The sequence below is a fragment of the Pipistrellus hanaki genome, assembly GCF_964339955.1.
Source record: "Pipistrellus hanaki genome assembly, chromosome: 12".
NCBI lineage: Eukaryota > Metazoa > Chordata > Mammalia > Chiroptera > Vespertilionidae > Pipistrellus > Pipistrellus hanaki.
The window spans coordinates 12037535-12065405 of record NC_140514.1 but is presented as its reverse complement, the minus strand read 5'-3'; the positions used below and the strand labels follow the sequence as shown (position 1 = coordinate 12065405).

Sequence of the window (27871 nt, the reverse complement as noted above, 5' to 3'; positions counted from 1 at the left end):
TTATAAGTGTCTGTAGAAAACAGTCAACAAGGATCTCAGTTAATACTCAGGACAACTCTTGAAGGAGGCATTATTAACCCCACACATGGAACGGGAAAATGAGAGCAAGGGAGGAGACATTTTTCTGAGGACCCACAGCCAACAATGGGGTGAAAACAGGTCTCCAAAGCCAGGAGTTTTATATAAGTTCAAGAGCCCAGGTTTCCTCAGTGGATCCCGGACCCTTGGCAGGCCCTGGGCCACCCCAGGCCCTTACCGATCTGCGTGTTCCCCACCACCAGCTTGGCGTCGGGGTGCTGCGCCTTGAAGTCAAGTAGCTCCTTCAGGGTGGGGACCTGGATCCAGGTCACACGCTCCCCTTCAAAACGCAACTGCTTCTGAGGTTCGTCTTTCAGCCTCTGGAAAATACCGTTTTCCAATGAGCCATCTCCTTTTCCCCACTCAATTCCCACCGCTGTTCCCATGGCCCTCGCTCTGGGGTTACAGTGGGATCAACTCTTCTGTGGACTTATTTATTACTGACTTCAGAATGAAAATACTTGTCAAAGACAAGGGTGAAAAACTACATGGATGGAGGCGTGAACTAGCTTACAACTCTTATATACATTAGCTCATTGAGCCATCAGAAGACTCAGTGAAGGAGGCATTATGAGCCGCCTCTTGTACAGGGGAGGGAAAAACCTAAGGAAGTCATGTGACCTGCCAAAGGTCACTAGCCACAAGGCAACCTAGACTGTCCCCACTGTCTCCAGGAGGAGCAGTGGACAACGTGTGGGTGGAGCCAGGGTAGCAAAGGAAGGGTGGTCAAAGGGAATGCAATGCAGAGCTGGTCCCAATACATGGGGGAGGGGTGGTCCTGGGAAGGAAACCCCAAAATCACACTGATGGTCTCATGGTTGCACAATCTAGAGGAGGATATGCTGGCAGCCTGCTGCACAGCCCTTCTCTCTGGCCCTTGAACTCAGGGAGTCCTCATGTGTCAACAGCCCCTGGGAAATCTGCACATGAGGAGCTCTGAGGGTGGCTTGACTCTTTCCTCACCACGTATGTTGGAGCGAAGGAACTAAATCACCAAGAGAAGAAAGGGGGTGTGAGAGGTGTCCTTAAAGCAGAGGTACAGGCCTTGGGTTTATCCTTTGAATACAGCTTTGCTTGCTTGTTTGTTTGTTTGTTTATTAAATGGACTATTTGCTTGGGGGGTTTGGGCATTAGATTTAGCCAGGAGGCCAGCAGATACTTCTGTAGCACGTCAGATACACAGGGCTCCAGAGAAATCCACTTCCTGTCCTCAGAGTGACACGTGTGAAAAGGAGAGAAATGTGGGTCCCTGTGGGAGCACATGAAAGAGGGACTTGTCCCCTGGGTGTCAGAGAAAGGAAGGCAAATTCAGGCTGAGACCTAAAGGACAAGGAGAAGACAACGTTCCCAGGGGGTATGAAATAAAGCAGGTCTCCAGGGGCTTTTGGCAGAGAGCCTCGATGGGCCTTCCCTTGGGGCATCACCTACCAGCAACTCGGGTGGGAAGATGGGCTCCTGGGTAGGATCCAAGGGCATGAAGTCCTCGGGGTTGAATAAACATGGAGAGGGGGTGATCTGCTGGGAAAGGGAACAGAGGTGTGGTACAGTATATCCCCATTGAAATGCCCCATAGCACCAATGCAGACCTAGGTCCAAGCAAGCTCGCTCACAACCCCCAGGCAGCTCCTGGATGCAGGAACCAGAAGGTCTTGCCAGAGGACCCAAAGCAAAGTGCATAGTCACCACCCTCTCAGTTTAGGCTTAGGTAACTGTTTCCTCTTCCAGCCACCCTTGCCAAGAGTGTGGGGCAAGACCACAGGCTCCTTTGAAGTGCGATTGGCACCCAGATTTCCAGGGAGAGAAGGACCCACTTACTGTGTGGTCTTTCTTCTGGTTCATGCAGCAGTTTTGGTTGTCCGCATTCCCTGCACAGCACCCACCATCCTATAGAGATGACCAACATTCACACACAAATATTTGCAAAGAGTTTCACAGAAGCTGAAGAACGTACACTATTAATTTCCAGGGAAATCCAGCTCTGATACCTACTCCAGCATCCATGGTATTAGTAAATAGCCTGTCCCATCCATTTGCCTTTGCATAGAGGTGAGACCTCTGCTTTGCCTACTTCCTCTTGCTTGGTTAATGTTGATTAAATAACTTGTGAATAAACAAATAAAATCTCTCCTAGAAACAGCAGGGAAACTTAATGTTAAGAGCATTTCTCCATAAAGATAAGTCCTCCGGTTTTATCAAAACACTAGAGGCCCTGTGTCCCTCAGCCCAGCCTGCACCCTCTCCAATCTGGGATCCCTTTCAAAATCCACGACTGCTGGCTCCCAATTGCTTCTGCCTGCCTGTTTGCCTGCCTGCCTGATTGCCCCTAACTGCTTCTGCCTGCCAGCCTGATTGATGCCTAACTGCTCCCCTGCTGGCCCTATTGTCCCTACCTGCCCTACCCAACTGGCCTGATAGCCCCTAACTGCCCTCCCCTGCCGGCCTGGTCACCCCTAACTGCACTTCCCTGCAGGCCTGGTGGCACCTAACTATCCCCCCCCCCCCCCGCAGGCCTGGCCAACCCCAACTGCCCTGCCCTGCTGGACTGATTGCCCCCAACTGTCCTCCCTTGCAGGCCTGGTCCCTCCCAACTGCCCTCCCCTGATGGCCATCTTGTGGCGGTCATCTTGTGTCCACATTGGGGCAGCCATCTTTAACCACGTGGGGGCCATCTTATGTGTTGAAATGATAGTCAGTTTGCATATTACCTCTTTATTATATAGGATTTCTTTATGCCCATTTCCCTCTTCAATGCTGCTCCCTTAGGAAGCCTCTGAGACAGAAATTCCCTTCTTTTAGAACAAACAAGGTCTTGGCTGGGCACCTCCCATGTTGGAGTCTTTGTGGGGCTCCCAACAAGAATGTCCAACTCTGTTTGCTGTGTCCGGAGCTGTGTCCAACAAGTGTGTCTGGGCATCACCAGGGCTGATTAGACACTTTTTTCCAGAAAGCTAAGCGCTCTTTATTCCTCATCGTGGGCCTATTCCGGGGGGAGTGCACAGGTCTGATGGCCCATTAACAATGGGGAAAGGACTTGCCCAGGACCTCTTGGCATGCCAATTGCACAGCACAGAGGACAGCCCAGCTTGCTGCCTCCCACCTCACTGCTCTGTCCCAAAGAAAGCAGGACACCCAGCTCCGGACCCCAGGAGACACTCCTGAATCATGGACTTGTGCTGAGAGGCCAAGTGGGGAGGACTTCCAGGCACAGCCCAGGCACATTTCCAGGGAAACCAATTACTGGATGAGCTGACTGGGGGCAGCCCCTCTGCACATGGGTCACAGGAGGCACCTTTCTATCCTGACATTTCCCAAAGGATGAGTCACAACCTACTGTTTTCTCCAAAAAACTCTCAGAGGGCCAGGGTGTGGCCTTTGAGAACTGGGGGACACTGGCAGACTTGGCATTGAGAGAGAAAACCTCTCTTCCTTGACCCTCTGCAAACACTGCCCTAAGTACAGGTCCCTCTAGCATTCACAGCTGTCATCAGACCTCAGAGCTGCTCTGGTTTTCTCTCTACCCCTACCTTCCCCTTGCCCTTCCTATTTAGAAGGAAGGAAGGAAGGAAGGAAGGAAGGAAGGAAGGAAGGAAGGAAGGAAGGAAGGAAGGAAGGGAAGGAACGGAAGGGAAGGGAAGGTTTCTATAGTGCCCTATCTCATCTTTCTTCTTGGAGAAGGAGTGATACAGGGAGTCACCAGGTCCCAAGTGAAGTGAGGGGCACCAGCCACACTCACCCAGTGCTGGTGGAAAGGATGTATTTCACAGACACACATTTTCCCAGGGCATTGAATGCCAACATGTTCTTACTTAAATCTTTGCTCTTGATAATTCATTGACGTGTTTATGACATAAACAATTGCCATGGATAATGTGTCAGTCCCCTCAAGGTCTACTATGGCTGGATATGACTGCCTTCCCCCTGCAGGGATTTCAACTTTTCTCAGGAGACACTGAGCTCAGGGTTGTTTTTATGGTTCCTTCCCTTCCTTGCTTGCTGCTGGATGGACACTGTCATTTCTCACTGGGAACAGTTTGCCTCCCTCTAGAAGATGCTCTCATCGTTTCCTAGTGTGTGCTGTGGCCATGAAGACAAGATGGTCAGGTTTGATAAACTGTGTGCAAATCAGGAGGGAATGGCTCTGCCGAGCTGTTTTGCTCACTGATTAGAGCGTGGGACCCACGGACCAAAGGGTCATGGGTTCAATTCAGGTCAAGGGCGCACACTTTGGTTGCAGGTTCAATTCCCAGCACTGGACGAGGTGCAAGCAAGAGGCAACTAATCAATATGTCTCTCTCATGTCAAAGTTTCTTTTCTCTCTCTCTTTCTCTCTCTCTTTCTCTCTCTCTCTCTCTCTCTCTCTCTCTCTCTCTCTCTCTCTCTCTCTCTCTCTCTCTCTCCCCCCTCCCCCTCTCTTCCACTTGCAGTAAATATCCATGGAAAAAATGCCCTCATTCCTCAGGTGTGGATATTTATTTAAAAGAGTGAGAGGCCTGAATAACAGCTGGGAGTCTCTAATGAGTCATGGACATGAGCTTCCAAGGTCACTGTGCAGGGCATGTCGGCTGCTCAGCTTGTCTCAGCTCCACACTGATCTGCAGCTGGACAGAGGGAAGCACTGCCAAATAATAGAGTCAGGACCCACCCTTGAAAGGAGCGTAATTATCAGCTATACTCAAAATCCCTTCTCTTTTGAGAAACTAGGAGGCTGGTTAAATTGTTTCTCTTTGAGCAGCCTCCTATGAAATGCACTCATGGACAAGATTAATGATTCCTGGTTCTCAGGGAAGCCTGCACCATTTATAGAGATCAAGCATTAAGTCATGGAAGAAATGGACCGGCATCATGACTCAGAGTTGTCACTTGCTGAATATTTAAGATACGCCCAGGCTTGTTCTGAGGACTTTGCAAGAAGTACTTTCAACATTCATGATAAGGCAGGTATTATTATAATCCGCATTTTTAGAAACAAGGAAATTGGCCCAAGGCCATGACCCAGTTAAGTGATGAAATGGGACTTGAACCTAGATCTGCAGACTCTAGGTTTGAGTTTTCAAACAGTTTTCTCTAAATCCACACCTCCTAGTTCTTCATCAGGAACTTCCACCCTTATAAACCCCATTTTCATCCCCACCCGTGAGAATTATTTGCAGGAAACACTCCTTTTAGGAATGCACTTACAAAATGCTGACTCTACCAGCAACCCTGAGAGGAATCACGCTGAGAGGAGGTACTGGCCTGGAGTAAGGATCAACCTGACCCAGTGGGAGAATCAGGTAAAATCTGAGGAGATTAAGTCAAGAAAAGAGGCTGGCCATGAGTCCTCCTAGCCAGGTGGCAGCTGTGTGCCCGTGTTTGTATAAGAGATGCCCACACACTTCACTGTGGCTTCTCACTCAGCATGCTGGGAACACTGCAGGACTTTGAAAATTGGCGATTTGGTCAGCAGTTTAATCAGCCCAGCAGAGCACCAACTGCAGAAGGCAGCCAGGAGAGGAAACGATGAGGAGCCTGGGTGCTGAGGAAAGGATGAGGAGTACCTGTGCCATGGCCTGAGCAGGCCAGTCTCCAAGGAAGGCTGCCAAGGCTAAATGCCCTGGAGGGAATTAACTCTGGGGCACCAGGTCTCTTCCTGGAGAAAAAGTCCCAGTGCTATTGATGAGAACCCCTTTCTAAATAAGAATGGCAGAGTCTGCTCATGCCAGGTAGCCACAGTGGGGGGACCTGCCACCTGGCCATCTTCTCTCTCTTCTCTGTCATGCAGAGGCCCTTGGCATCCCTCCCAACTGTGATTGCAGGGTGTGGCTGCTTTAGGAGCAGGGCCACTGATGTCCTGGGGCGCCCACTTACCTTGGTAAAGGTGCAGAAGCCCTGGAGGATGGGTCTGTAGCCTGTGCAGCGGCACAGGTTTCCTGTGGGACAAGGAACAGGGGCGATGTCAGTGCAGGCTCCAGGGCAGGTGAGGGGCTCTGGCTGAGCCCAAGGATCAGACACCTTCCTACAATGACCCCCCTTCTCCCTTGTGCTGCTGACTTCAAAACATCTACCACTTCTTCCAGGAAGACTTCCTGGAATGCCCTAGGTGCTTCCATGGTGCCTATTCCTAGTGTTATGAGTAAAACTCTCTCTCCCTCAGAATACAAACTCCCTGGAGGAAGGATGGTGTCTTTTACCCCCATGTCCCTTGTTCCTTGTGGTATTCCTGGCTCATGATAGGACTCCATATAACTGGTTGAATAGATGATGGATTGAAATGGCGAATGGACAGGGAGTCTTCTCTATTCAGTTCAGATAAACAGACATCTGGCCCAGGCTCCTAGGCCCCTGCACTGAGGGAATGTGGGAAGCCATCCCTGCCGGAGCTCAGGATCCTGGCTGCCTTCTCAGATGGGCCTTTGCCCTGCAGAGTCCTGTCCTGGTGGAAGCTGAGATGGAAGGAAGTGATATCACTAGGCCCTGTGGAGTTTCCAAATGGTCTCCCAGTGCAGAGGGAGGGCAGGAAGGCATCTTGGGAAGACGAACACCAAGGCAAGCTGTCTTCAACCCACCTGTGTGTCCCTCAAACTAAGAGTGGTCAGCCCTCCAGCAGATCTTAGCCAACAAGTGTGGGTAGGCTGAGCTTCTTCTCCTAAGGCAGTGCCTTGGACTTCTGGCCAATCCCCGGCTTCCACTTGGGTCCCGCACTGACTCCCTCTGAGCCTCATCTGCCACCCTATCTCCTAGGCTGTGCTTGGGGCCATACCTTGGAAGGCATTCTCGATCTCCTCCATGGAGGGCTTAGGCTGGTTCCGGAGCAGCGTGTACATGCTCATGACGAAGCCGGGGGTGCAGAACCCGCACTGGGAACCGTGGCTTTTGGAAATTCTCTCCTAAAAGGGACAGATGACATGGACATCTGTGTTGGCAGAACCCCTCTCAGACTTGCTACGTGACTCAACTGAAGCCAGGCCACATCGACCAGTCAGTATGGGCAGCAGATGCTGAACAGAGTCAAATCCCAGTGCCGCCACTTGCCAACTGTGGCCTTGGGCACATCACCGAGCCTCTCTGAGCCACAGGTCCTTCGTCCTGGTACTTACCTGAGGATTCAGTGAGATAATTCACAAAAACTCTTACCACTATACCTGGCATACAGTGGGAATTCAAGCAGTGTTCATTATTAGTAGGAGAGTGCCTATTAGAACCAAAAGCATCTTCTCTCCCACTGTTCCCTTTCCTGAGCAGAGGAGGAAGCCGGTCCGGAGATTAAGAGATTTACCCAGAGACACACACAGTAAACGGAAGAGCTGTGTTACCTTCTATTACCTACACTGCCCCATAATCCATCTCAACCAGCCTTTGTACAGAGCCAACTGAATACATCTTATTCCAAACTAGAATACTACTGTCTAGTGGTAACCCTCCACATCCATAAGAGTTGAGAAATGGATCATATAGGACATGTGAGGCTTAATGGTTTGGCTCAGTGGATAGAGCATTAACCTGCAGACTGAGGGGTTCCAGGTTCGATTATGGTCAAGGGCATATACTTCGGTTGCGGGCACATTTCCAGTAGGGGTTTGCAGGAGGCCGATAAATGTTTCTCTCTCATCTATGTTTCTAACTCTCTATCCCTCTCCCTTCCTCTCTGAAATAAATAAATAAATAAATAAATAAACAAATAAATAAAATAAATAAATAAATAAATAAAATGTATTTTAAAAAAATAAATAGTACATGTGATATGCAATAAGTATCACAAAATTTTCATTCAAACCTGAAAGATTTTTCATTATAAAAAGATTTTCCACATTATTATTATTATTATTATTATTATTATTACTATGTCTATTAAGAGTATCTCTTGGCACTTACATTAAGTAAAATTATTAGAATATTGTATCCCCAGTGACTAACATATATATTCATTCATTTTTTAAATAATTACTGAGTAACTATCATGTGCCAGGCATGGTAGGTGACCAGACAGTGAGGAAGAGAGATAAGATCTCTGGTCACATGAAGCTCAAGTCCTAGTCAGAAAAATATTGACACACACAAAAAAGAAAATCCAGGAGATCGGTGCTATGTCAAATTTACTTCAAGATAACAAAAATTAGTTCAAGAAGCCCTGAGTGACTATGGCTTCTCGAAGTGGTCAGAAGTGGTGGCTTTGAAAAGGTGACTTTTAAGGTGAATTTAATAACAATTTGGATCAGGGAAGAGTGTATTCCAGGCAGAGGAACAGCACGTTCATAACCTGGTGTGCTAGAGTGACTAAGGGTCAGTGTGGATAGAACCCGCAGGGACAAGAGAAATTCTGGTAGAGATCATGCAGTTCCTCATAAGCCAGGGTCAGGACCCAGATTTTTATTCTGGGTCTAATGTGACAGAAAGTCATATTGGGTGTGATGGAAAGCCATATTGGGATAAGATCTAATTTATGTTTTTAAAGACTCTTCTGGCTGTTGGGTGAGGAATGGGTGCTAGGAGGCAACACTAGAAAGAGATGATCGGGCAAGAGAGGATGGTGGCTCAGACCAAGCAGTAATAGGGAAACTGAGAGAAAAAGGAGGTGTCACTGTAGGATTGGGAGATAGACACTACTTCTGGATGGAGTAGGGGGTGGCGTAAAAGAGAAGGCACCAAAAGTGATGCCTAGATGTGTGTGTTGCACAGTGGATTGAAGCTCTTGGCATTGACTCAGATGGAGACAGACTGAGGAGGAAAGGAGAAGGGAAAGGATGGGCTTTTGTTACATTTGAGACTAGACACCATGTAGTGATGCCAAGTAGGTAGCTGGAAATCTGAACCTAACCTCTGAGGAGAGGTCAAAGCTGAAGGTATAAATATGCATACTGTTCACATGTAGATGGTATTAAACTCACACGGGAAGGGTGTGAAGATGGAGAAGGGAAGGTCATGGGTGGGAGCCCTAGGGAGTTGCAGCCACAAGGACTGAACAGAGAGGACCAGTGCATGGAGATGGGAGGAGAATGAGGGGAGTGTAGTGTCATAGAAACTGAGTAGACAAGGAAAAGTGGAATCTAGCACTACAGCTTATCTGGGAGCCAAAATAAGAATATGGGAAGAAGAATTTGCGTCACGGGAAAGGCAGGATTTTAGCCTAATTACACATATATAATTTCAGTATTTAAGCTGTTCATTCTTTCTTTCATCTCAAGGATAATTATAAGAAGCCCTAATGAACCTTCTCACATCTCCTTCAGGTTGAACAAGTTTAGCAATTTTCCCTTTTCCTGCCTAAGCTAAGAATGAAGTCACAGCGGTGAAGCAATACCATCCCCACCCCGCCCTGGTTCACCTGGCTGGTCCCAGATACTCCTCCCAAGGAGTATAACCAGCTTGCTCCACGGGAGGCCCTGGCTCCCACATTTATGTCGGAGCCCAAGGAAGGCATGCTCTGGACAACTGGTCTCCCCGAATGGTCAAGGCAAGAGGAAGACATGGGTGTGGCTCTGGCACCCTCTGTGATTGTAATCTCGCAAAGACCTCCCTGCCTCGGTTTCCACAAAAAAAAGCACTGAAAATAATGGCCTTTTCTTCCCGCAGTGCTCTGCTCCCATGCATACTCCACTACACGACACCTGAGAGCATCCTGCTTCTCTCCACAAAACCTCCCAGACTACTGCCCACTCTAACCCAAAAACACTCTCAGTTTCATTCTCAGTTTCACTACATGGTGCCTAGTCTCAGGGGGTCTGGTAACATCATGAAGAAAGCCCTAGTCAGGCACTCAAATGTCTCTGTTCTCTTATTCAGGCCTTGTTTACCTGCATTCAATGAGATGGAGGCCTGGCAGCTCACATTTGTATTATCTGCGGTGGCAGGTGAGAGACTCAATGGAATTGTCATTCGAGGGGGCAGGGAGTAGGTGGGCTGTTTATCAAAGGACAGGGAGCATTTGGAATCTTGAATCTGGGAAGGCAGGGGGTTTCCCAAGCATATTCAAGCTCAAGGTGAGGAAGTTCTCCAACCTCTCCTCCCTGCAGCTGGACTGTCCAGCCACCAGATCCAGGTGACCTCTTGGTCCCCTTGGAGTCATGCAATGTTATGTTCACCCGCCACAGGAGAGAGCTGCAGCACGGGCGCCTCCTCCTTTGCCTGTCTCACAGCCCACCCCTCACGCCTAAGGGGATGGGGAAGTGGCCTGGTCACAATGCCTCCTTTGCCCAAAGGTGACAGCCCAACAACCCCAAGCAAGTTTGTAGCTTTGTCATGAGCTCCCATTGCTCTGGTTACCTGCACGGGATGCAGCCTGGTCTTGGTGCTTCCTATCCCTTCCACAGTCGTCACGGCAACATGGTGCAAGTTGCAGATGGGGGCCAGGCAGGCATTGGCAGAAAAGTGGCTGCAACCCCAGATTAAGGTCATTTCATTGTCCATTCAGGCCATCAGGATGGACCTGACTGAGTGCAGGGCCGGGGAGACTGTGATGCTGTGTCATTTCTTACCACTCTGCATTATGTCCTTTTCTCTCCTACAGGTGTTCTTGACTCTCCACCCAAGACTCTGACCGAGGAACAAAGGACATTCATACACACACACACACACTCCACTCTGAGGCCTGAACCCTCCTGCATTGGAGGTCAGGCAGCAGGGCACACACTATGCCTCCCAGCTGGAGCACGGGAGCCAGGGTCACTTTCAGATGCCTCTGACTCAGCCCGACCCTGGAGGCTGAGTTAGGGGGAAGTTTTCTGGCAGGTGCCAGGCCCAACATGTGCTCCTCTCTCTGCAGGGCCCTTCCTTCGCCTCTTCAATTTTACTACCTCCAGGCACTTTTGCTTTCCTGTTTTTACCCACCTCTACCTCCCCCATTTCTCAGGAGACATGAGATTCCAACCCTTAGAGCTTGCTTACATCCATTCCTTTATCCATCTTTCATTCACTTGATCTGTTACTGATCGCCAGCCATGTACTAGGCACTCTACTGAGGGCTGAGAAGTAAAGGTGAATAAGATGAAATCTCTGTTCTTTAATCCTTTGCAGTCAACCAGAGAAATACAAGCCAGTGTGAAGGTGAAATTTAAATAACTTATTATCAGTGCTCAGGAGGGCTGTGCACAGGGCACTATGGGACTAGCTCAGACAAAGAGCACCTAACACAGTTTAGGAGCTCAAGAAAGCCTTCCTGGAGGAGATGGTATTTTTCTGAGTCCTCAAGACAGCAGTGCCTCCCAGAAGGAGCCATGTACAGAAGTCCTGGAAGAAAGGATATTCAAACAGACTTGGAAAACAGCTTACGCAAAGACTAAGAAACTAGTGGGAATGGAATGTTAGTTGTTCACAATTGTCCCTGCAGGAGGGACTAGGATGCACTGATGAATGGAGTGCTGGGCCCATGGAGAGACCGAATACTGGAGAGGAAAGGTGGGGTGTATTGTAAAGGGTTTCATGTGATAAAAAAAAGAAATTGGACTTTCTCCTGGGGGTGATGGAGACCTATTGAAGGATTTCATGGATTCTGAAATGTGATTGGATTTTAGAAAGGTCACATGTGTCTGCGTACATGCGTACACACACACAGTCATACACTCACTTGCTCACTCACAAGCTGACTGCTACTTCATAGTCCTCACATGGGCAATCAGCCAGCAGGAAAAGGATACACAATCTTGTTCTGAAGACGATCATACTTGGAAATCATCACGGTGCAAGCTCCACAGCGCCCTTCTCCACAGCCCAGCTTGGTCCCGCTCAGCCCCACTGAATGGTCATGGGTTAAGGAACATGAACTCAGAGAAAAAGGGTCTTTGCAGGGCTTCTGGAAAATACTGGGCAGAGCTTCGACTGTAGAGCCATCCACTGTCACACACAGGACCCTCCACCAGGGAGGTAGCAGACCCACACAGCAGTCACGAGAAAATGACATGCAACCCACAGAAGGAGTCCCACCGGCCCTCTCCCTCAGCCCACTCCAAAGTCAGGATACGCTTTCTTCTCAGGTAGGCCAAAAGGGTTGTTTCTGGGTCTGCATTTTTCTCCACCACCTACAAAATAACAGAAAAATATATCATAGGTGTACTTAGCCATTTTCTTACTAAAAATAATTGGTAAAGTTAGTGGGGATGTGTTAAATATCTTACAAAAACTAGAGGGCTTTCTCTTGAAAATTCCATCAGAATGAACATATTCACTACAAGCCAAACTAAGTATGTGCTGACATCTTCAATCCTAAGGTTCCACAGTAGGACTCACCATGAGCACTTAGGTGTCGCAACTGCCATGCTGGGCTGACTGAGGCAAAACCCTCTGTAAATCAAACATGTCACCTCATTTCCAGCTGCCCATCTGTGAATGCCAGGGACAGCTGAGGTGGCAGCGTGCAGGCTCTGGGTTTACCTCCTGGGGTGTCCACACTCGGACAGTGGAGAGCCAGTCGGTGGACCTGTGCTCACAGCGGAGTATTGTGTGCACTGAGCTATCACAGTCAACAACACTAACACCTGTCAGAAAAGGAGAACTCTCCAAACAAAGGGCCCACAAATGGGATCTCCAATAAAATGGAGGAGGTTGTCTACAGAGCGAAATGCGAGTTCCCAGAGCAAATTTTCAGAGGAAATCCATGGAAAAACATTCCATGCCTCTTCACACATGATCAGGGATGAAAGGGTTTGGGTGAGTGGGGTGGTTAAAGGAGAGAATTTGTGATGAGGGTTTCAGTAGAGAGCCGTGTGGTATGATCCTCATCTTGCTAAAGTCAAGAGAGAAGTATCTGCTCGCACCTCACATGTCATGAGGTGGGCTTTCATAGCACCACTCATGAAGCTAGCGTGTGACCTTTACAGTACTGGGGAAGCAGTGGTCTGGCCCATCTAAACAGCCAGAGGCAGGTGCTGGAAAACAAATCAGTTTCACTAAAAAAGAGATGTTGACAGGAAGCCAGGAAGGCTGGTCAACAACCTTAATTGCTCTAACCTTTAGTTGAGATATTGTTAGCTGAGGCAGAATCTACCTTGTTTGTCCCTCGAAAGTTTCTGTTATTTCCTGCCAAGGGCTACATGTAAATTTCTGTTTATGTTGCCTAAGATGTTTTCCCCAAAGCCTCAATAAAAGGGATGGCAGGGCCAGAGCAGGTAGTAGTTCTCCCACTAGATTTGGACTACCGCCTGGCCCCCCATATCACCGACTTGAATTTCTTCAAGTCTCTTTTCATTTGTGTGCGGCCCTTCTCCAGAACCTGAACTCTGAATTGGAACTCTTTCTACGTGGGCCATGAAAGAGAGGTCCTATAGGCAGGCCCACCAGACAGCTGAATCAGCAGCTTGGGATTGGGGTGCACTCCCAGAGTGCGGGAGAGCAAAGCACGTGAAGTGTTGACTATGGACCTAATGGAGGCCATGCATAAGAGAGAGACAAAAAAAGAGAAAGAGAGGAAGGGAGGAGGAATGGAGGGAGGAAGAGAGAGAAAGAGAGAACTGTTTAAATCATTCTCCACAAGCCCACCTCCCTGAATTCCAACAGAGAATGGCTGCACCATTCTCAGGGCCTGGCTGCAGGGTTTCCTCAAGAAAACCCCATGGAATCCTCTTTCAATGGGATGCCAGTGGGTATCCCACAGGAAAAATACTTTGTGGGGAAGGGAGCTTAGGAGACACTGCATTAGGCAGATTGTTTTAGAAAACCTCAGTCACCAACACTAAGAATGGCCAAAATGCATTTATAATCCATTAAGTAAAGTTAAAACTCATGAATTTGAACTCATAATTAATAAAGAAAGAAACAAATTGGAGAGAAGGGAAAGTTTTCTTGGCAGAAGAAAACCAATTAATAACATGACCAGACATCTTATAACCTGTCCCACAATTGATCCAGTTGAGAATGATTAACATTAACGGATAATAAAATGAGTGTCAGTGAAAGTTTGATAATGGAGATATTTACAGCCTCAGAGTACCTTCTCACAGATAATTTGCTAATGATAAAGGAAGCAAGAGTAACCTAACAGCGCAGAAACCTGAGCACCAGCTAATCCAAAGAGCATGTTCACACCCACTAACATGGACGCTGACATGATGTCCTTCCAAGAAGGTTGCACCACTTCTCTGAAATTCCCACCCACACTGCAGACTCTGGATGGAATTATTAGAAAGCATGGCACAAACTCAAAATGAGGAACATTCCAAAAAAAACAACTGACGTGTTCTCTTTATAAACATCAACATCCCAAAAGACAAGGAAAGCTATGGAGCTGTTCCAGATTAAAAGACACTAAAGAGAATTGACAATTAACTGCAAGATGCAATCCTGGGCTGGGGCAGGATGGGGGGAGTCATGAAGGATGTCACTGGGAAAATTGAAATAATGTTGCATAAAATTCATAGATTTTAGATCATAGTATTCTGTCAACACTAAACTTCCTGATTTTTAAAATTGGTGGTTTTGTTAGAATATCTTTATTTTTAGTTTAAGGGGTAAGAGGGTATGATGTCTGAAATTTACCCTCAGATGATTCAGAAATAAAGTGATGTTATGCTTTATTATTTAGTTCTATTATTTACATACATAATAAATATATAATTGTGTACTTATAATACATATACCTATATATCTATGTACATGCCTATAAATACATACATGTATGTATATGGAGAGAGAGAGAGAGAAATAAAATACAAATGTGGCAAAATGTTAACAGGTAGGAAAAATCTATTTAATATTTCTTTGCAGCCTTCCTGTAACATTTCTGCAAACTTAAAATACAAAATTTTAAAAATAAATTTCTTTGCCAGAGGATTTTTTAGGGCTTTTGCTATTCATCTATTCAGCCCACTCACATGAACTGGGAACCTACTTTGTGCCAGCACTGGGCTGAGTGGTTTAAGAATATCTAAAAAGGGTATCTCATGGGGATGGTTTCCTGTGAAATACATTTTGAAATATATTACTTTGCATAACCATAATCCACCTCTGCAACTAGCTCATAAACTCCTAAATGGCAATGCCTCCAGCCATGTATATACACATGCCCAGGGCTGGGAGGAACTTGCAAAATGTCAATGATATGAGGGAGGGAGAGAGAGAGAGGCTCGAGTCACTGACACTGACTTCTTGTGGGGGGATCACTATTGGACACCTTCAGCTGCACTCTACATGCTTCCTCCAAATGCCATAGTCTCCAGGAAACAGAGAGTGATGGCTATGAAAAGCAAGGATCCTACCCTCCCCAAAGACTATCATTACCATAACAAAACCCTGGGCAGCTCTTTCTCTTCCACTCTGACTTTAGTTCAGAAGAAGTAGTGAAAACAACAGCCATCAAGGCCCATCACCACCACAGAAAGCCCCCTGGGTACCTGATGGTTGGTATCTTACATTCTCCCCAGGGCCCCAGCTAGTGAAGGACAGGGAGAGTAGAAGGCTCACACTGAAGAGTGAGTCACCAAGTTCTGGCCCCTTGTTTGATAACTTCTGTGTATAATGCCCTGTAATAAATGGTCTAGAACATTTGACATGGGAACACGCTTACTCACACCTGCCTTAATTTGTTTGGAGATTCTTTGGCTGGGTCTTGTTTTTAGAGTACTGCTTTTATCTCACCACTCCTTGCACTGCCTGTCCTCTTCCCACTGGTTTCTCAAACATGGGTATTTATCACCAAAACTGGCCATAATAGATGGTAGGGTTTGATGTGCTAATACCATCTACAAATTTGAAGTTGCTTTCCTCAAGTGAAAATAAAACTCATGAGAAAGCAATTTTTTCCAAGCCTGATTTCCCTTCAAATACTCCAGTGCCTCAAGGCAAACAATTTGTAAAGAACAGAAGCTTGTACCCACACACAGGAATTGATGGCTCAATAAAAAAATCAGACAAAACCTGTTTCGCTCAGTGAATAGAGTGTAGACCTTCGGACTGGATTCCAGTCAAGGGCATGTACCTTAGTTGCAGGCACATCCTCGCGGGGGGGGGGGGGGGGGGGGGGGGGGCGACGGGGCAGGGTTGGGGGGGGCGGGGTTGAGGGGATGGTGGTGGGTTGTGTGCAAGAGGCAGCTGGTCTATGTTTCTCTCTCATGGACTTTTCTAACTCTCTGTCCATCACAATTCCTCTCTGTGTAAAATCAATAAAATATATATATTTTTAAAAATCAACCTTAGGGGGCAGGGGGTGGCCTTGGAAGTCATTAAGCCCAGCTGCTCATTCAAAGTAAAAATGTCTTAGAACAATCCCACAGAAGACACTCTTCTAGAAAGCCAATTCAACAACTGTTTCTTAAGTCTATACAGTGTAATTGCTGAATGCAACAAAATTGTTGGAAATGTTGGGTGCAAAATTGTTGGAAATGTTGGGTACGACCAACATGGAAGCTTCGCCCTACCTCTTGGTTTGCTGCCCGATGCCAATCCTGGAAAGAACCTGGCATGGGGAGACGATTTTGGACCCAGAAGGGCATGGCTGACTCCGCTCTCCCATGCCTCCCGGTGACACCACTGACTAAATCCACAGCCTTTGGAGCACTAATGTTATGGTAGCTCATGGAATTTTCTTGCTCATCACTCAGATACACCTTAACACTTAAGCACTAGATGTCCTATGTAGCACATTTTAGTTTTTGAAAATTACCAGGGAAGCCACCCTGTTTTTCTTCTCTAAACTGCCAATTCAACAAAACAAATAAAATTGCCCTGTGGGGGTTCCCTGTGGACATTAGGCACCCACATGGTCACATGGCTCTTTTCAATGTGTAACAATCCCTCTTACTGTCCCATTCATTCCCAAAAGGGGACTAAAGCAGATGCAAGCAAGGTGTAGGGAGGGCAAGATGAAGATGGAGACAATGTAATGTGCTTGCACCCTCTCTCTCTGCACTTGCATTACAATTTGCAAAGTTCCTCATCCTTCCAGTGCTGCAAGGACATGGTCCCCATGTAAAAAGTCCCCCTCTGCCCCATCCCACCCTCACCTTCCTTACCCATGAAGATAATCCAAATGGTCCATTTTTATCAAGGGGATCTGCAATATTAATATGAAGAACTAAGTGCAGGGGCAAGCATGCTCTTCATGAAAATAAATGTTCCTGCCATAAGATGTCAGGATATGTACTCCATACATAAAATATCAGAAGCATAGGATAAAGTACATCATATATACTGATATTATCAAGAAAACACATTCTTGTTCCTTCCCTCTGTAAAGAGATCAACAGAAACCTTAGTACATATTTAACTAAATGCAGAAACAGAAGTGTGGTGGGTGACCTCCAGTCTCACCTAGAACCCTGTCCTCCCTTCTCAGCCTCCTGCCAGTGTCTCTCCTGCTGTGGGTGGATGGGGTGTGGTGAGGGAAGCCCACAGACACTTCTCTCCTTGCTTCCCTTCCCCTCATTCCTTTGCCCCTTGAGTATCTATCCTGACTCTGTTATAGCCCGGAGAGCATCTTCTTTCCCCCGAGGTCACCCCAAACGCAGCCACATCTTTACAGGGAGACAGAGAGAAGAGAGCACGAAAGAGAGAGAACAGCCTCTTCCACAGGACACACAGCCCTTTCCAGGGAGCACATAAGCCAAAGCAAAAGTCAGCTCCTGCTTACCTTTTTGCCATTCACAAAGAAAACCAACTCGTCTGCTGTCATTGTCAACAGGTAGGGGCCCTGAACTCCAGGTACCTCAGTCTCAAGAGGCAAGGGCAGTTATAACTCCTCTGTCACTTGAAAAAATACGCCTCCCCAAAATAATGAGACCAGTAAGCCAATAGGAGGGAACAAACATACAGCCTCAGGATGTAAAAGTTCCTGGCAAAAGTCACTGGTTTGCATAATCAAGGAAAATGAAAGCAATCTTTCACAAGCACATCACACCCCCAACACCTGTGTCCTAGAACACAGAGGAAGGCATGGAATCAGCGAGGTTATCAGCCTTGGCAGTGTCACCATGGGTCTTAGGCACTGCCCCATGGAACCTGCTTCATCCTCCCACTGGCTGACCAGACGGAAGGAGGGGGGGGCATTGTCAGAGTCAGGGCAGTAGGGCTGACTCACACCCTCCTTGTCTGCACTTGATTTTTACCATTTATCCTTACAGCAGGGTGGTGTCCTCTAGTGTAGCCACACTGGTATCCTTGCCCTCACACTGCTCCTTTCCTGTCCTGCTGCCTCAGGCTGAGCCAATCACAGCTTCCCAAGCTGCTCTCATGGTTTGGGCTTCTGAGTGGCCCACTCAAAGCTCTCTACCTTCCCCCATCCCTGCCCCCTTTGGTAAGGAGGATATACAACTTGCTATTTTCAAAGAAATCCTCTCTCCAATCTCCTAAACTCTACATTTCAATCCCTGTTCCCTGAGGTAGGAGATTAGCTGAAGATGACAAAAGCGTTTCTAGCCACCCCCTCCACAAGTCTTGCATAAATGGCTTAGCATCTCCATTTGGAAAGAGGGGATGCTTTGCACGTATGGTTTTGTGCGCACGTGTGTGGCTTAAGAAACAATCCCACTTGAGCTTCCTGACCTAGGAGCTTAGGCAGCTGTAAGGCCTCTGGCCCTATTGCCACAGTGTTCATCTTGGGCCCCAAGCTCTCCATGTCTTCTTCCCAGCCAGTGTAACTCCATTTCTATGGTATCTCCCAGCCATCTGACCCAAATGCTTATAAAGAGGCACGAGTTGATGTATTGATCTCTTTAAAAGAGTCTGGACTGGCAGTCAAACAGCCTTGTAGTAGGCCTATCTCTCTCACTAAAGGGCTGTGCAACCTTAAACAAGTCAGTTACCCTCTCTGGGCTTACATTTTGAAACAAAGAGCCTGAACATGATGGTCCCCAAGGTCCCTCCAACTCTGGGATGCTGAGTAGTCTGGGGACTGTGCAAGGCCAGGGCCAGGCCAGTTCAAGGGCAGAGATGACATTTCCACTCCCCTCAGTGGTCAGTCGGTCAGTCGGCTGCTTTGTTTCAGGTGACAAGGTTGTCACGGGGTCTGTCTCCTGCCTGAGGGTACAAGTAGGCCCCCAGTTCAGGATGGAGACACAACAAAAGGGCAGGCCCCTGAGCCTGGGGGGCCTCGGGTGATGTCACCCTCAGCAGGTCCAGGAAATAGCCTTATTCCAGCATCTAAAACAAGCAGCAAATGGAATTTGCTGGCCCCCCTTCATCAAAAGATAAAAATATTGATAGGAAAACCAAGATGGCAGCATAGGTAAACAACTGGTCTGCCGCTCACACAACAATTTAAAAAATTAAAACTAATACAAAGGACGTCTATCATCCAAAACCACAGGAAGGCTGGCTGAAAGAGAAAGGAGCGCAAGTGCTGAAAAGCTGAGGAGCCTAGGTATGGAGGCACGTGAATCGGACTGGTGGCGAATTGAGCTGGTGGCGGGTGACTGGGCAGGCTGCACGGCTTTTCTTTTCAACCCAAAAGGAAACAGGCTTCCTATCACTTTGAAATCCAGTTTCTGGGGTCACGTGGGGGACCCAGACGCCTACGGGGAAAAGCTGGTCTGTCAGCCATCTGGTCTGAAGTGAGGGCTACTCTTGCAGAGGTGTGTGCAGCAATCATTGTTTACTGTGCTGGGTCACAGGGAAGCAGGGACTTGGAAACACGGAAGGGCAGGTATGGCTGATGGCAGGCATTGCTGTTAGCCACACCCTAACCTAGTGAAGTCCTGAGACCCCGCCCCACCCTGAAGCCCCAATCGGCCCTGAGACCCTGCCCTGAGGCCCCACCCACACATTCTACAGACCTTCCCAGGCAATACAAAGCTACTTTTACATATGAATGACAGGTATTGAGGCAGCTTAACCAAATATAAACTGCAGCTCCAGCAACAAAACCGCCAAGTCACAAGCAAACAGGAAAAAACTATAGTTCTCGCTGTAGCTCTTGCAGGGCAGCTTCAGACAGTAACTGAACTGAATCACATTGGAGATCTAGAAGCCAGTGTTCCTAGTGGTCAATTTTAACCACTCACACCCATAAGTGACACATTTGGGAGACGGACTCAGTGAACACCAAAGCCCCACTGAAACAAATTGAGTCTCCAGCGCAGCAGTTTTTCCTTTATAGACACAGTGGGTCCTCACAGACAATTTGCCTGGAGATCAATTCCTCCCAGAGTACCAACAGCAAACAAGGCTTAATTACACCAAGACTTTGCACTCAGCCCACAAAGGGATATACCAAAAGCAACCACCAGGTGATTGGGGAAGCTGATAGGTCACCTACCACAATAAGCCACCCCATCAACCCAGGGAGGAGACACAGAAACATGTCACGAATGGGAGAAATGGAGGAAAGTAAACTACTGGAGGACACAGTGTTCAGAATCATATTTATAAGATTACTCAAGAATCTTCTAAAAACCTTTGAGAAACTTGATGAGACCTCCAAGAAGCTTAGTGAGACCTTCAAGCACCTTAAAGAGAATACCAAAAAAATGGGAAAGGACCAGTCCTAAATTAAGCATACATTGTCTGAAATAAAGAATATACAGAAACCCAACTGTAGATCAACGTACCCCAAGAATCAAACCAAAGATCTGGAATATGAGAAAGAAAAAAATCACCCAACTAGAGAGGCAGAAAGAAAGAAGAATCCAAAAGTGTGAGGATAGTGCAAGGAGCCTCCAGGACTGTTTAAAATGTACCAACATCTGGTCTTTTGGGATGCCAGGGGAGAGTGAGCAGGATATTGAAGGACTATTGAAAGAAATAATGATAGAAAACTTTCCCTACCTGGTAAAATAAATAGACTTACAACTTCAGGAAGCATACAGAACCCCAAACAAGAGGAATCCAAAGAGGAACATACCAAGACACATCATAATTAAAATGCCAAGGGCAAAAGACAGAGAGAGAATCTTACAAGCAGCAAGAGAAAAACAGCTAGTTACCTACGATGGAGTACCCATACAACTGTCAGCTGATTTCTCAACAGAAACTATGCAGGCCAGAAGGGAGTGGCAAGAAATATTCAAAATGATGAACAACAGGAACCTACAAACAAGATTACTCTACCCAGCAAAGCTATCATTCAGAATTGACGGTCAGATAAAGAGATTCACAGACAAGAAAAAGTTAAAGGAGTTCAACAACACCAAACCAGGATTACATGAAATGCTGAAGGGTATTCTTTAAGGAGAGGAAGAAGAAGAAAAGTAAGGGTAAAAATTACGAACAACAAAAAGACATAAAATACATACCTACCAACAAGTGAATCTAAAAATCAAGTGAATAAAACATCTGAAGAACAAAATGGACTGGTGAACATAATAGAATCAGGGACAAAGAAAGGGATTGGACTAACAATTCTCAGGGGGAAGTGAATCTGAGGGGTGAGGGCAGAGATTGGACAAAAATCTTACACCTATGGATGAAGACAAGAGCAAGGGTAAGTGCATGGGGTAGAGTTGGGAATCAGGTGGAGGGGAGCTATAGGGGAAGAGAGGGGAAAGAGGAACACCTGTAATAATCTAAACAATAAAGATTTATTATTTTTAAAAAGTTAAATATATTATGGGCTCAGGAATGTCCCTTCATAAATCAATCAGCTGGGACGTTTTCTGTCCTTATCCCTTGCCAGGGTCCCTCCTATGACCTCCACACCTTTTGTACTCTTGTCCTGGTCTCCCAGCCACCTTAGCTCTGAAATAGGAGGCCGCTCACGCTCTGCCTTGGGACAGAGTTGCAACAGCCTGGCCCGCCAGCGTGAGGATGCTGCCCTGCCTCCAGGTGCACAGGGAGGCATTCAGGCACCTCCACCAGCCTCTGGGAGCCTGCTCTGCATGAGTCCACTCTGACAGGCCAATCAATTCCCCGTACACACCAGGCTTCCTGGCCACATTGCAGTCCGTGGGCTGGCTGGTTTTCCAGGAGTAAACGTCCCTGAGGAAGCCCTCTGCCTGGCTGTGGGTAGGGCATCTCCTTCATGTCATAACAGAGAAAAAAGGCCCACCTCTTAAGGGCACTGGGAGGGATAAATGAGACTCCATAAGTAAAGCACCAAACTCAGCACCTGGCAAGCTGCATACTCAGAAAATAAAACTGGCCCCGCCTTTCCCATTGTCAGGAGCCCAGACATTCAGGACTGACCATGTCCTCAGAGAGGTCCTTTCAGTCAGCTTTAAATCCGGCTCTTGGAGAGACTTTTTAAGGCATTTGTCCTATTGTGAGAGCCAAAGTCAGTTCCCTAGTAACTAACCTTACATGCAATGCTATGGGGCCTGCACACTACATTCTCATGTCCTGTCCTCCATTGCCCTCTGCAGGTCATTGTGCGATACTGCAGGCACTGTTGGCTGCATCCTTGTGATCAAGGTAGACAGACTTGAAATTTTCTGATGAGCACAGCAGGGCAAGGCCAGGTATCTCAGGAAGACAGCACCTCGAGTCACAAAACACTTGCTTGTTTGGTTTTCATGGCCCCTCTGCCTCGCCTCTGTTCCTAAGCTCCGAAGGGAATTCACAGTCATTGTTCAGCCCTTTTGGCTGTGCTAATAGCAGCTGACACATCTCAGCCTGGGGTATGCCCTAAAACATTCTGAGAAATCATTTGAAACAGACAAATTCTGGTTCAATTTCTAAAGTTCTTGAGTTTGTATCGCACTGTCTACTCTGAGGAAGGGAACTTTGTAGGAAAATTGTGTGTGTGTGTGTGTGTGTGTGTGTGTGTGTGTGTGTGATGTGTGTCAGTGTGAGAGCATTCTCCAGGAACGAAGGATGGCTAATATACGGCAGACACTACCCACTGGTGTGGTTATGGCAATTACTGAGCATTTCCCGTATGCCAGTCAGCTAACTATTTAGTTTATCAGTGACATCCAGCTCCAGCCTCAACTGGAGCATGGTTTCCACTATCCTTCCATGGCCAGAATCTTGAACGCTGTCTGGCAGAAGGTGGGCATTCTATACAATGAAGACACAAGACAATGTCACATCGTCCACCTAGAGCCGCGGAGTGATGACATCACCAGCCAGAGAAACCATAGGGATGGCTGCCTTTCTCTTGTTCTCTTTACCAGCCTTAGCAGATCTCATTTCACTCATAGAAAGGGAGCCAAGTCGTTGGCACCTGCAGGTCCCTTATGTAAGAGGAGTTTTCAGGTCACAAATTTATAGACTTTTATAGCTGGAGAAGACCTTAGAGATGATTCCAGTCCAATCCTTTCATTGCAGTAAAATGAAGTACAGAAAATAAAAGTGACATTCCAAGGTCACAGAGACTCTAGAGACACCTGGGATGTGAACCCCAGCTCCTTGACTGCTTTTCTTCTGGCTGATCTTGATTTGGTGCATCATTTCTACATGGGAAATACTCTGGCTTCAAGGGAAGATTTTTTAAACTGATTTTTTTTTAAAATACACAAAGGGGAAGAGAAGAAACCCATCACATAGTAGGCACTCAACAACTGGGTTTGTTTGGTTTGGGTGTTATGGAGTAGTATTACTTAATGCAACTTCACAAAATTAGACCAAATTAACCTTGAATTTGTTTCATTCTTTATTCTCTCCTTTGAACCAAAGGTGGTATGAGGCTTGAATCTCATCCCATTGTCCCATTAAGATTTTTTGTGTATGGATCTGAGGTTATATGATGTTCATTGGTTTGAAGGAAAGGCTGCCTGAGGAAGGCACATGGATTTACAGTAGCTTTTGCTCAAGTTACTGGAGGCTTATGGGATTCCAGAAGGACAGACACTGTCAGCATGTAAGGTTATACCGTCTGTCTACTAAGTTGGGACATAGCACAAACACTTCCTGAATTAATTTAATCATATACATGATTAAGACAGACCTGAAAAGACCCTTCATTGCCTATAACCACTTGGGCCTTGGGCCTAATAGGTCTAAATTTGCTTATCATTATGTTTACAAATAACATTTTTGATCAGATTCTTCCAGTGTATTCAGTGTTCTTCCAAACACCATTCTGATGAATCAGTGTTGTCATCCTGCAGCTTTCATAGATTCATGTTCTTCAGCGCATGTTTCATGCTTCATGTGAGAAGAGTCCCCTGAGGGCTTTCTCTTCAGACTCTCTGAGACCAGGGTTTACAGTTTCCTGGTACATCAGTAATGCACTGGAAAGAAAAAACAGAGAACTCACTGCCAGGGTATTCCCATAGCACATGCCCCATTCAACCCTCTGAACATGCCACCTCTCACCACTGCCAGCCACCATTCTAAGCCCAAACACCACTCTGCGGTCTCAGCTGTTGGAGAAGCCCCCTGGCAGGACCCCTTAATTTCCTAGTCATTCCCTTCTTTCTACTGAGCATTTTCATGTGGCAGGCACGCTAGGAGGCTCTGGAGGTACAGGGATGACCAAATTCAGAAGTAGACCTTCTAGGACACAGTTTTTCCAATGCATAGAACCAACTGCTCAGTCAATTCCCCTGCAGGGACTAAATTCCTGGTGAGTTATAAGATAGCAAAGGGGCTCATTAAGTCACTGAGTCGTGCATTAGATTGCTTGCAAAGAGCTAACTTAGCAACCTGTGCGGTTTATAGGGAGCCACCCAGCACTTGCCCTCTCAGGGAATGGGTTTGGGGACCTGTCACACTGGGGCCATGGTGGAAGGTACTGGGCTGTGGGAAGTTTGCTGCACAGCTGTGGACATCCTCCCTGCCTCCTAACTCGCACCCCACAGCTAACGCTATTGGCAAACCTGAAGGATGACCAGACTACAACCGCATCAGCCTCTGGGATGGCAGATGTGCCTGCCCGAGGGGCTCTCCTTTCCCTCCTCATCCCTGGAACACTTTGGGTCCATAACTACCTACTTCACCTCTAAACCCCAAGGGCCTATCAAATTTCCCAACAGATAACCCAGAAATACAACTTGGGGATTGGGAAGAACCTGGTTCTGCTACCTCAAAAGAGGCTGCCGTTGCAGTTTCTGAGCCCAGGCTGCTCCGGAGTGCCTAACAGGAGAAGACACTGTTCTAGCCTGGCCTCCTGATACCAGGCATTGTCCACTATGAGTGCCACATAGGGCCTTCCCCAAATGATCCCAACTTCCATGGAATTCCTATTCTATTCTGCTACAAACATCTCCAAGCATAATGAGATCACGTGACTTCCTAAAAGGCTAAAATGTCTTCAGGGGCACCTGTGTGTCCCCAGGATCTGCATGGCACACGGTAACCACAGAACAACTGTGGGTTATCTGATTATTTAAGTCGTTCTGCTTTTTCTCTCCATCTGCTTTGTACCTCACACAGTGTTTCAAAACACATACTAGTGGTGGACACAAACAAATAGGGTCTTCTGGAGCTTTATCCATCACCCTCATCTTCATGGAAAATAATGAAATCCATAGGTGTATAGACTGTCCTCCCTACTCTAAGGAGGCCAAGCTATAAGCTGAAGCTTTAAGGGGAATTATTGTTCTTTTCCTGCAAGTTCAAGGGCATGCTACCGGAGAGTGCAGTGTAGCGTTGGCCGGTGTGTGGTTGTGTGGTTGAAAGAGAGCCTAATACCTCTGTCCCCCTGCAGAAAACGCAGTTCATGGGCCTGTGCCCTGACCTCCCCCAGACTGAATGGGTGCTCAAGAGTCATCCTACCAGGGTGGTGAACTTGTCCACGCAGGCATTGCGGATCTTCTCCGGGGTGGCAGGGCTGTCTAGCTGGAAGAGCTCCTTCATATTACTGCCTCCATGCTGAGCTCGGGCCGCACGGATGGCATCCTTGATGGCAAAGAAGATGGAGGCAGCCAGGAAGAGAGGCGGCTCTCCGACAGCCTTGGGGGACAGCGTGTGGGACAGGAACTCAGGCCAAGAAGCCCCAGCCTCCACAGCAGGAGGGCCGGTGATGCTGGAATGCAGGCCACTAGCACTGACAGGCCTCAATCAATCAGGGACTCAAAACACTCACTCTACTAAATGACTGACCTTGTGGGCATATTTCTCTGAATTCTTACTGTGTGATTCCTTGATGACACCATGCAAATATTGTGACATTCCCCTCCCCCCAACTGGTGGGCGGAGTTATGACATTATTGGCATCTGTCACAGAGACATCCTCAAGACATTGAACCACCAATTAGCATGTACCAAAGTGCCCTGGAGCCCACCCCTTCCTGTTCAGCCCTGGGTCCAACCCTTTCCTGTTCCTCCCCAAAAACCCCCAGACCAGCCAAGTGCTGCTTGTACTCCATGTCCATCTGGAGGCAGCCTGGCTAGGTCCTCTCTCCCCTCCCACTCCTTCAATTCTGATTTCTCTACCTCTGTAATTTATTTCAGAGAGCAAGGGAGAGGGAGAGAGAAATAGATATATGAATGATGAGGCTCATTGATCATCTGCCTCCTGCACACCCCACACTGGGGATCAAGCCCATAACCTGGGCATGTGCCCTGACCAGGAATCGAACTCTGACCTCCTGGTTCATAGGTCAATGCTCAGCCATTGAGCCACACCAGCTGGGCCAGAACTGCATTTTTATCATGAGCCAGTGGCAGGGGTTGCAAAGTGTCCCAGATATTCCCATGGTAACAACACCCATGAGTTGAGCAAATGGGTGGGTTTCCTTGCTTTCAAATGATCAACTGTCTTCCTTAGACATAGGACTAGATCAATCAGCTTGATTAATTTTCAACCATTTTTTCATACATATTGGGGAGGAGGGTTATCATCCTTCAGGCATTCTAGTCAAGTCTTCAAGTCACGGGGCAGCCCCTGAAGGAGGTGATGGGGTGCACAGAGGGACTGCCCCATCTTCAGTGAAAGTGCTGGTTCTCATAGGAGACAAAGGTACTGTATCTGTGAGATCATGTCTAGGACCAAACCTCAAGGATGCATACCTGAGATGAGAATGTAGGTCAGGGTTTGGTCTATAGGATTGGGTTTTGGAAATCCTCATTGTACCGAAAGCAGCGGGCTTCTCCCACACAGAGGAGCTGTCATGTTCAATCCAGTTCCTGGGTTTTCAGGCAGGACTGCCCACCCCTCCAGCACCATCACCAAAGCCAATATCAAGCCCTCTTCTCAGAAGAGCCCCCTTCACACCCACATGGTTGGGGGTGGAGGAGAGCAGGGGGACGGTCTGTCACCATCTGGGGCCTCCCACAGTGCAGACAGAAAGGCCGCCTAGGCCCCGGGCACCAGTACCTTGGATGCGTAGATGGCCTTCTTGTTGGGAGAGTCACGGAGCAGGGACACCCTGAAATCTGTGGGGATGTTGCCAGACGCTGGGATCTTGTAGGTGCTGGGCCCGCGGGTGAGCAGGGTCCCATCAGGGGAGTAGTGCAGCTCCTCCAGTGTGAAGAGGCCCAGACCCTGGACAAATGCGCCTTCCACCTGCAGGGCAGACGGACACCGTGGACACCGCCTCCCCACTCCCCAGGCACATGTCCAGCTTCCACTCCGGGACCAGGCCACCTGGAGTGGAGCCTGGAATGATGCTGTAAACAGCCTGCACTTCTTACCTGGACCCCGACCACCCGGGACCACCTCTCTGGGCCTCCACCAGGCATGGGCACTGAAGCTCAGATTTGGAACTCGGTGGTGATTCTGGAGGCCCATGTAGTCGTAGCACAACCTCACATGAAAACCTGCCATAGGGCAGTGCAGATGCCCCTCCTTGTCACAATGAGTGCTGAGTGTCCTTCTGGGCCGACACTCCTCTCCATGCTAAGTGGGACCTGCACTTCTGAGCAGCCACAGGAGAGAAAAGGAGATTTTTGATAGTAGAGTGCAGGCTTTTTGAACTCCCAGCCTCGCCAGCCCTCTGGGAAAAGGAGTGCCTCTGCTCTAACTTACAGGTCTGTTTGGGGGCACCTGCCTCGTTCTACTGGCCCACAGAGCCTCACTCTCACTGGCAGGTAGGTGGTGCCATGTAGCCAAACAAAAGTGTTTAGGGGAGACCAG

General features: G+C 47.7%; 1 protein-coding gene and 1 pseudogene across 3 annotated transcripts in view; both read right to left on the bottom strand.

Annotated features, from left to right (window-relative positions):
* Positions 1-17680, bottom strand: part of LOC311630981 (xanthine dehydrogenase/oxidase-like) — a 58658-nt gene extending 40978 nt beyond the window's left edge. Inside the window, exons 1-9 of one of the 2 annotated variants that reach the window (XM_084900657.1) lie at positions 17609-17680; positions 12011-12068; positions 11688-11784; positions 10318-10426; positions 6818-6944; positions 5926-5987; positions 1894-1962; positions 1507-1596; positions 257-398 (exon numbers count right to left, since the gene is read on the bottom strand). In XM_084900657.1, the coding sequence (XP_084756783.1) occupies positions 257-398; positions 1507-1596; positions 1894-1962; positions 5926-5987; positions 6818-6944; positions 10318-10426; positions 11688-11784; positions 12011-12068; positions 17609-17650 (796 nt within the window). In that variant the 5' untranslated portion in view covers positions 17651-17680. The remainder of the gene's footprint in view (positions 1-256; positions 399-1506; positions 1597-1893; positions 1963-5925; positions 5988-6817; positions 6945-10317; positions 10427-11687; positions 11785-12010; positions 12069-17608) is intronic. The other variant, XM_084900658.1, reaches the window with a different exon arrangement.
* Positions 17681-23481: 5801 nt separating this feature from the next.
* Positions 23482-27871, bottom strand: part of LOC311630983 (xanthine dehydrogenase/oxidase-like) — a 63236-nt pseudogene continuing 58846 nt past the window's right edge. The window contains exons 34-36 of the transcript in view: positions 27113-27301; positions 25570-25746; positions 23482-24083 (exon numbers count right to left, since the gene is read on the bottom strand). The product of the transcript in view is annotated as a xanthine dehydrogenase/oxidase-like (transcript). The remainder of the gene's footprint in view (positions 24084-25569; positions 25747-27112; positions 27302-27871) is intronic.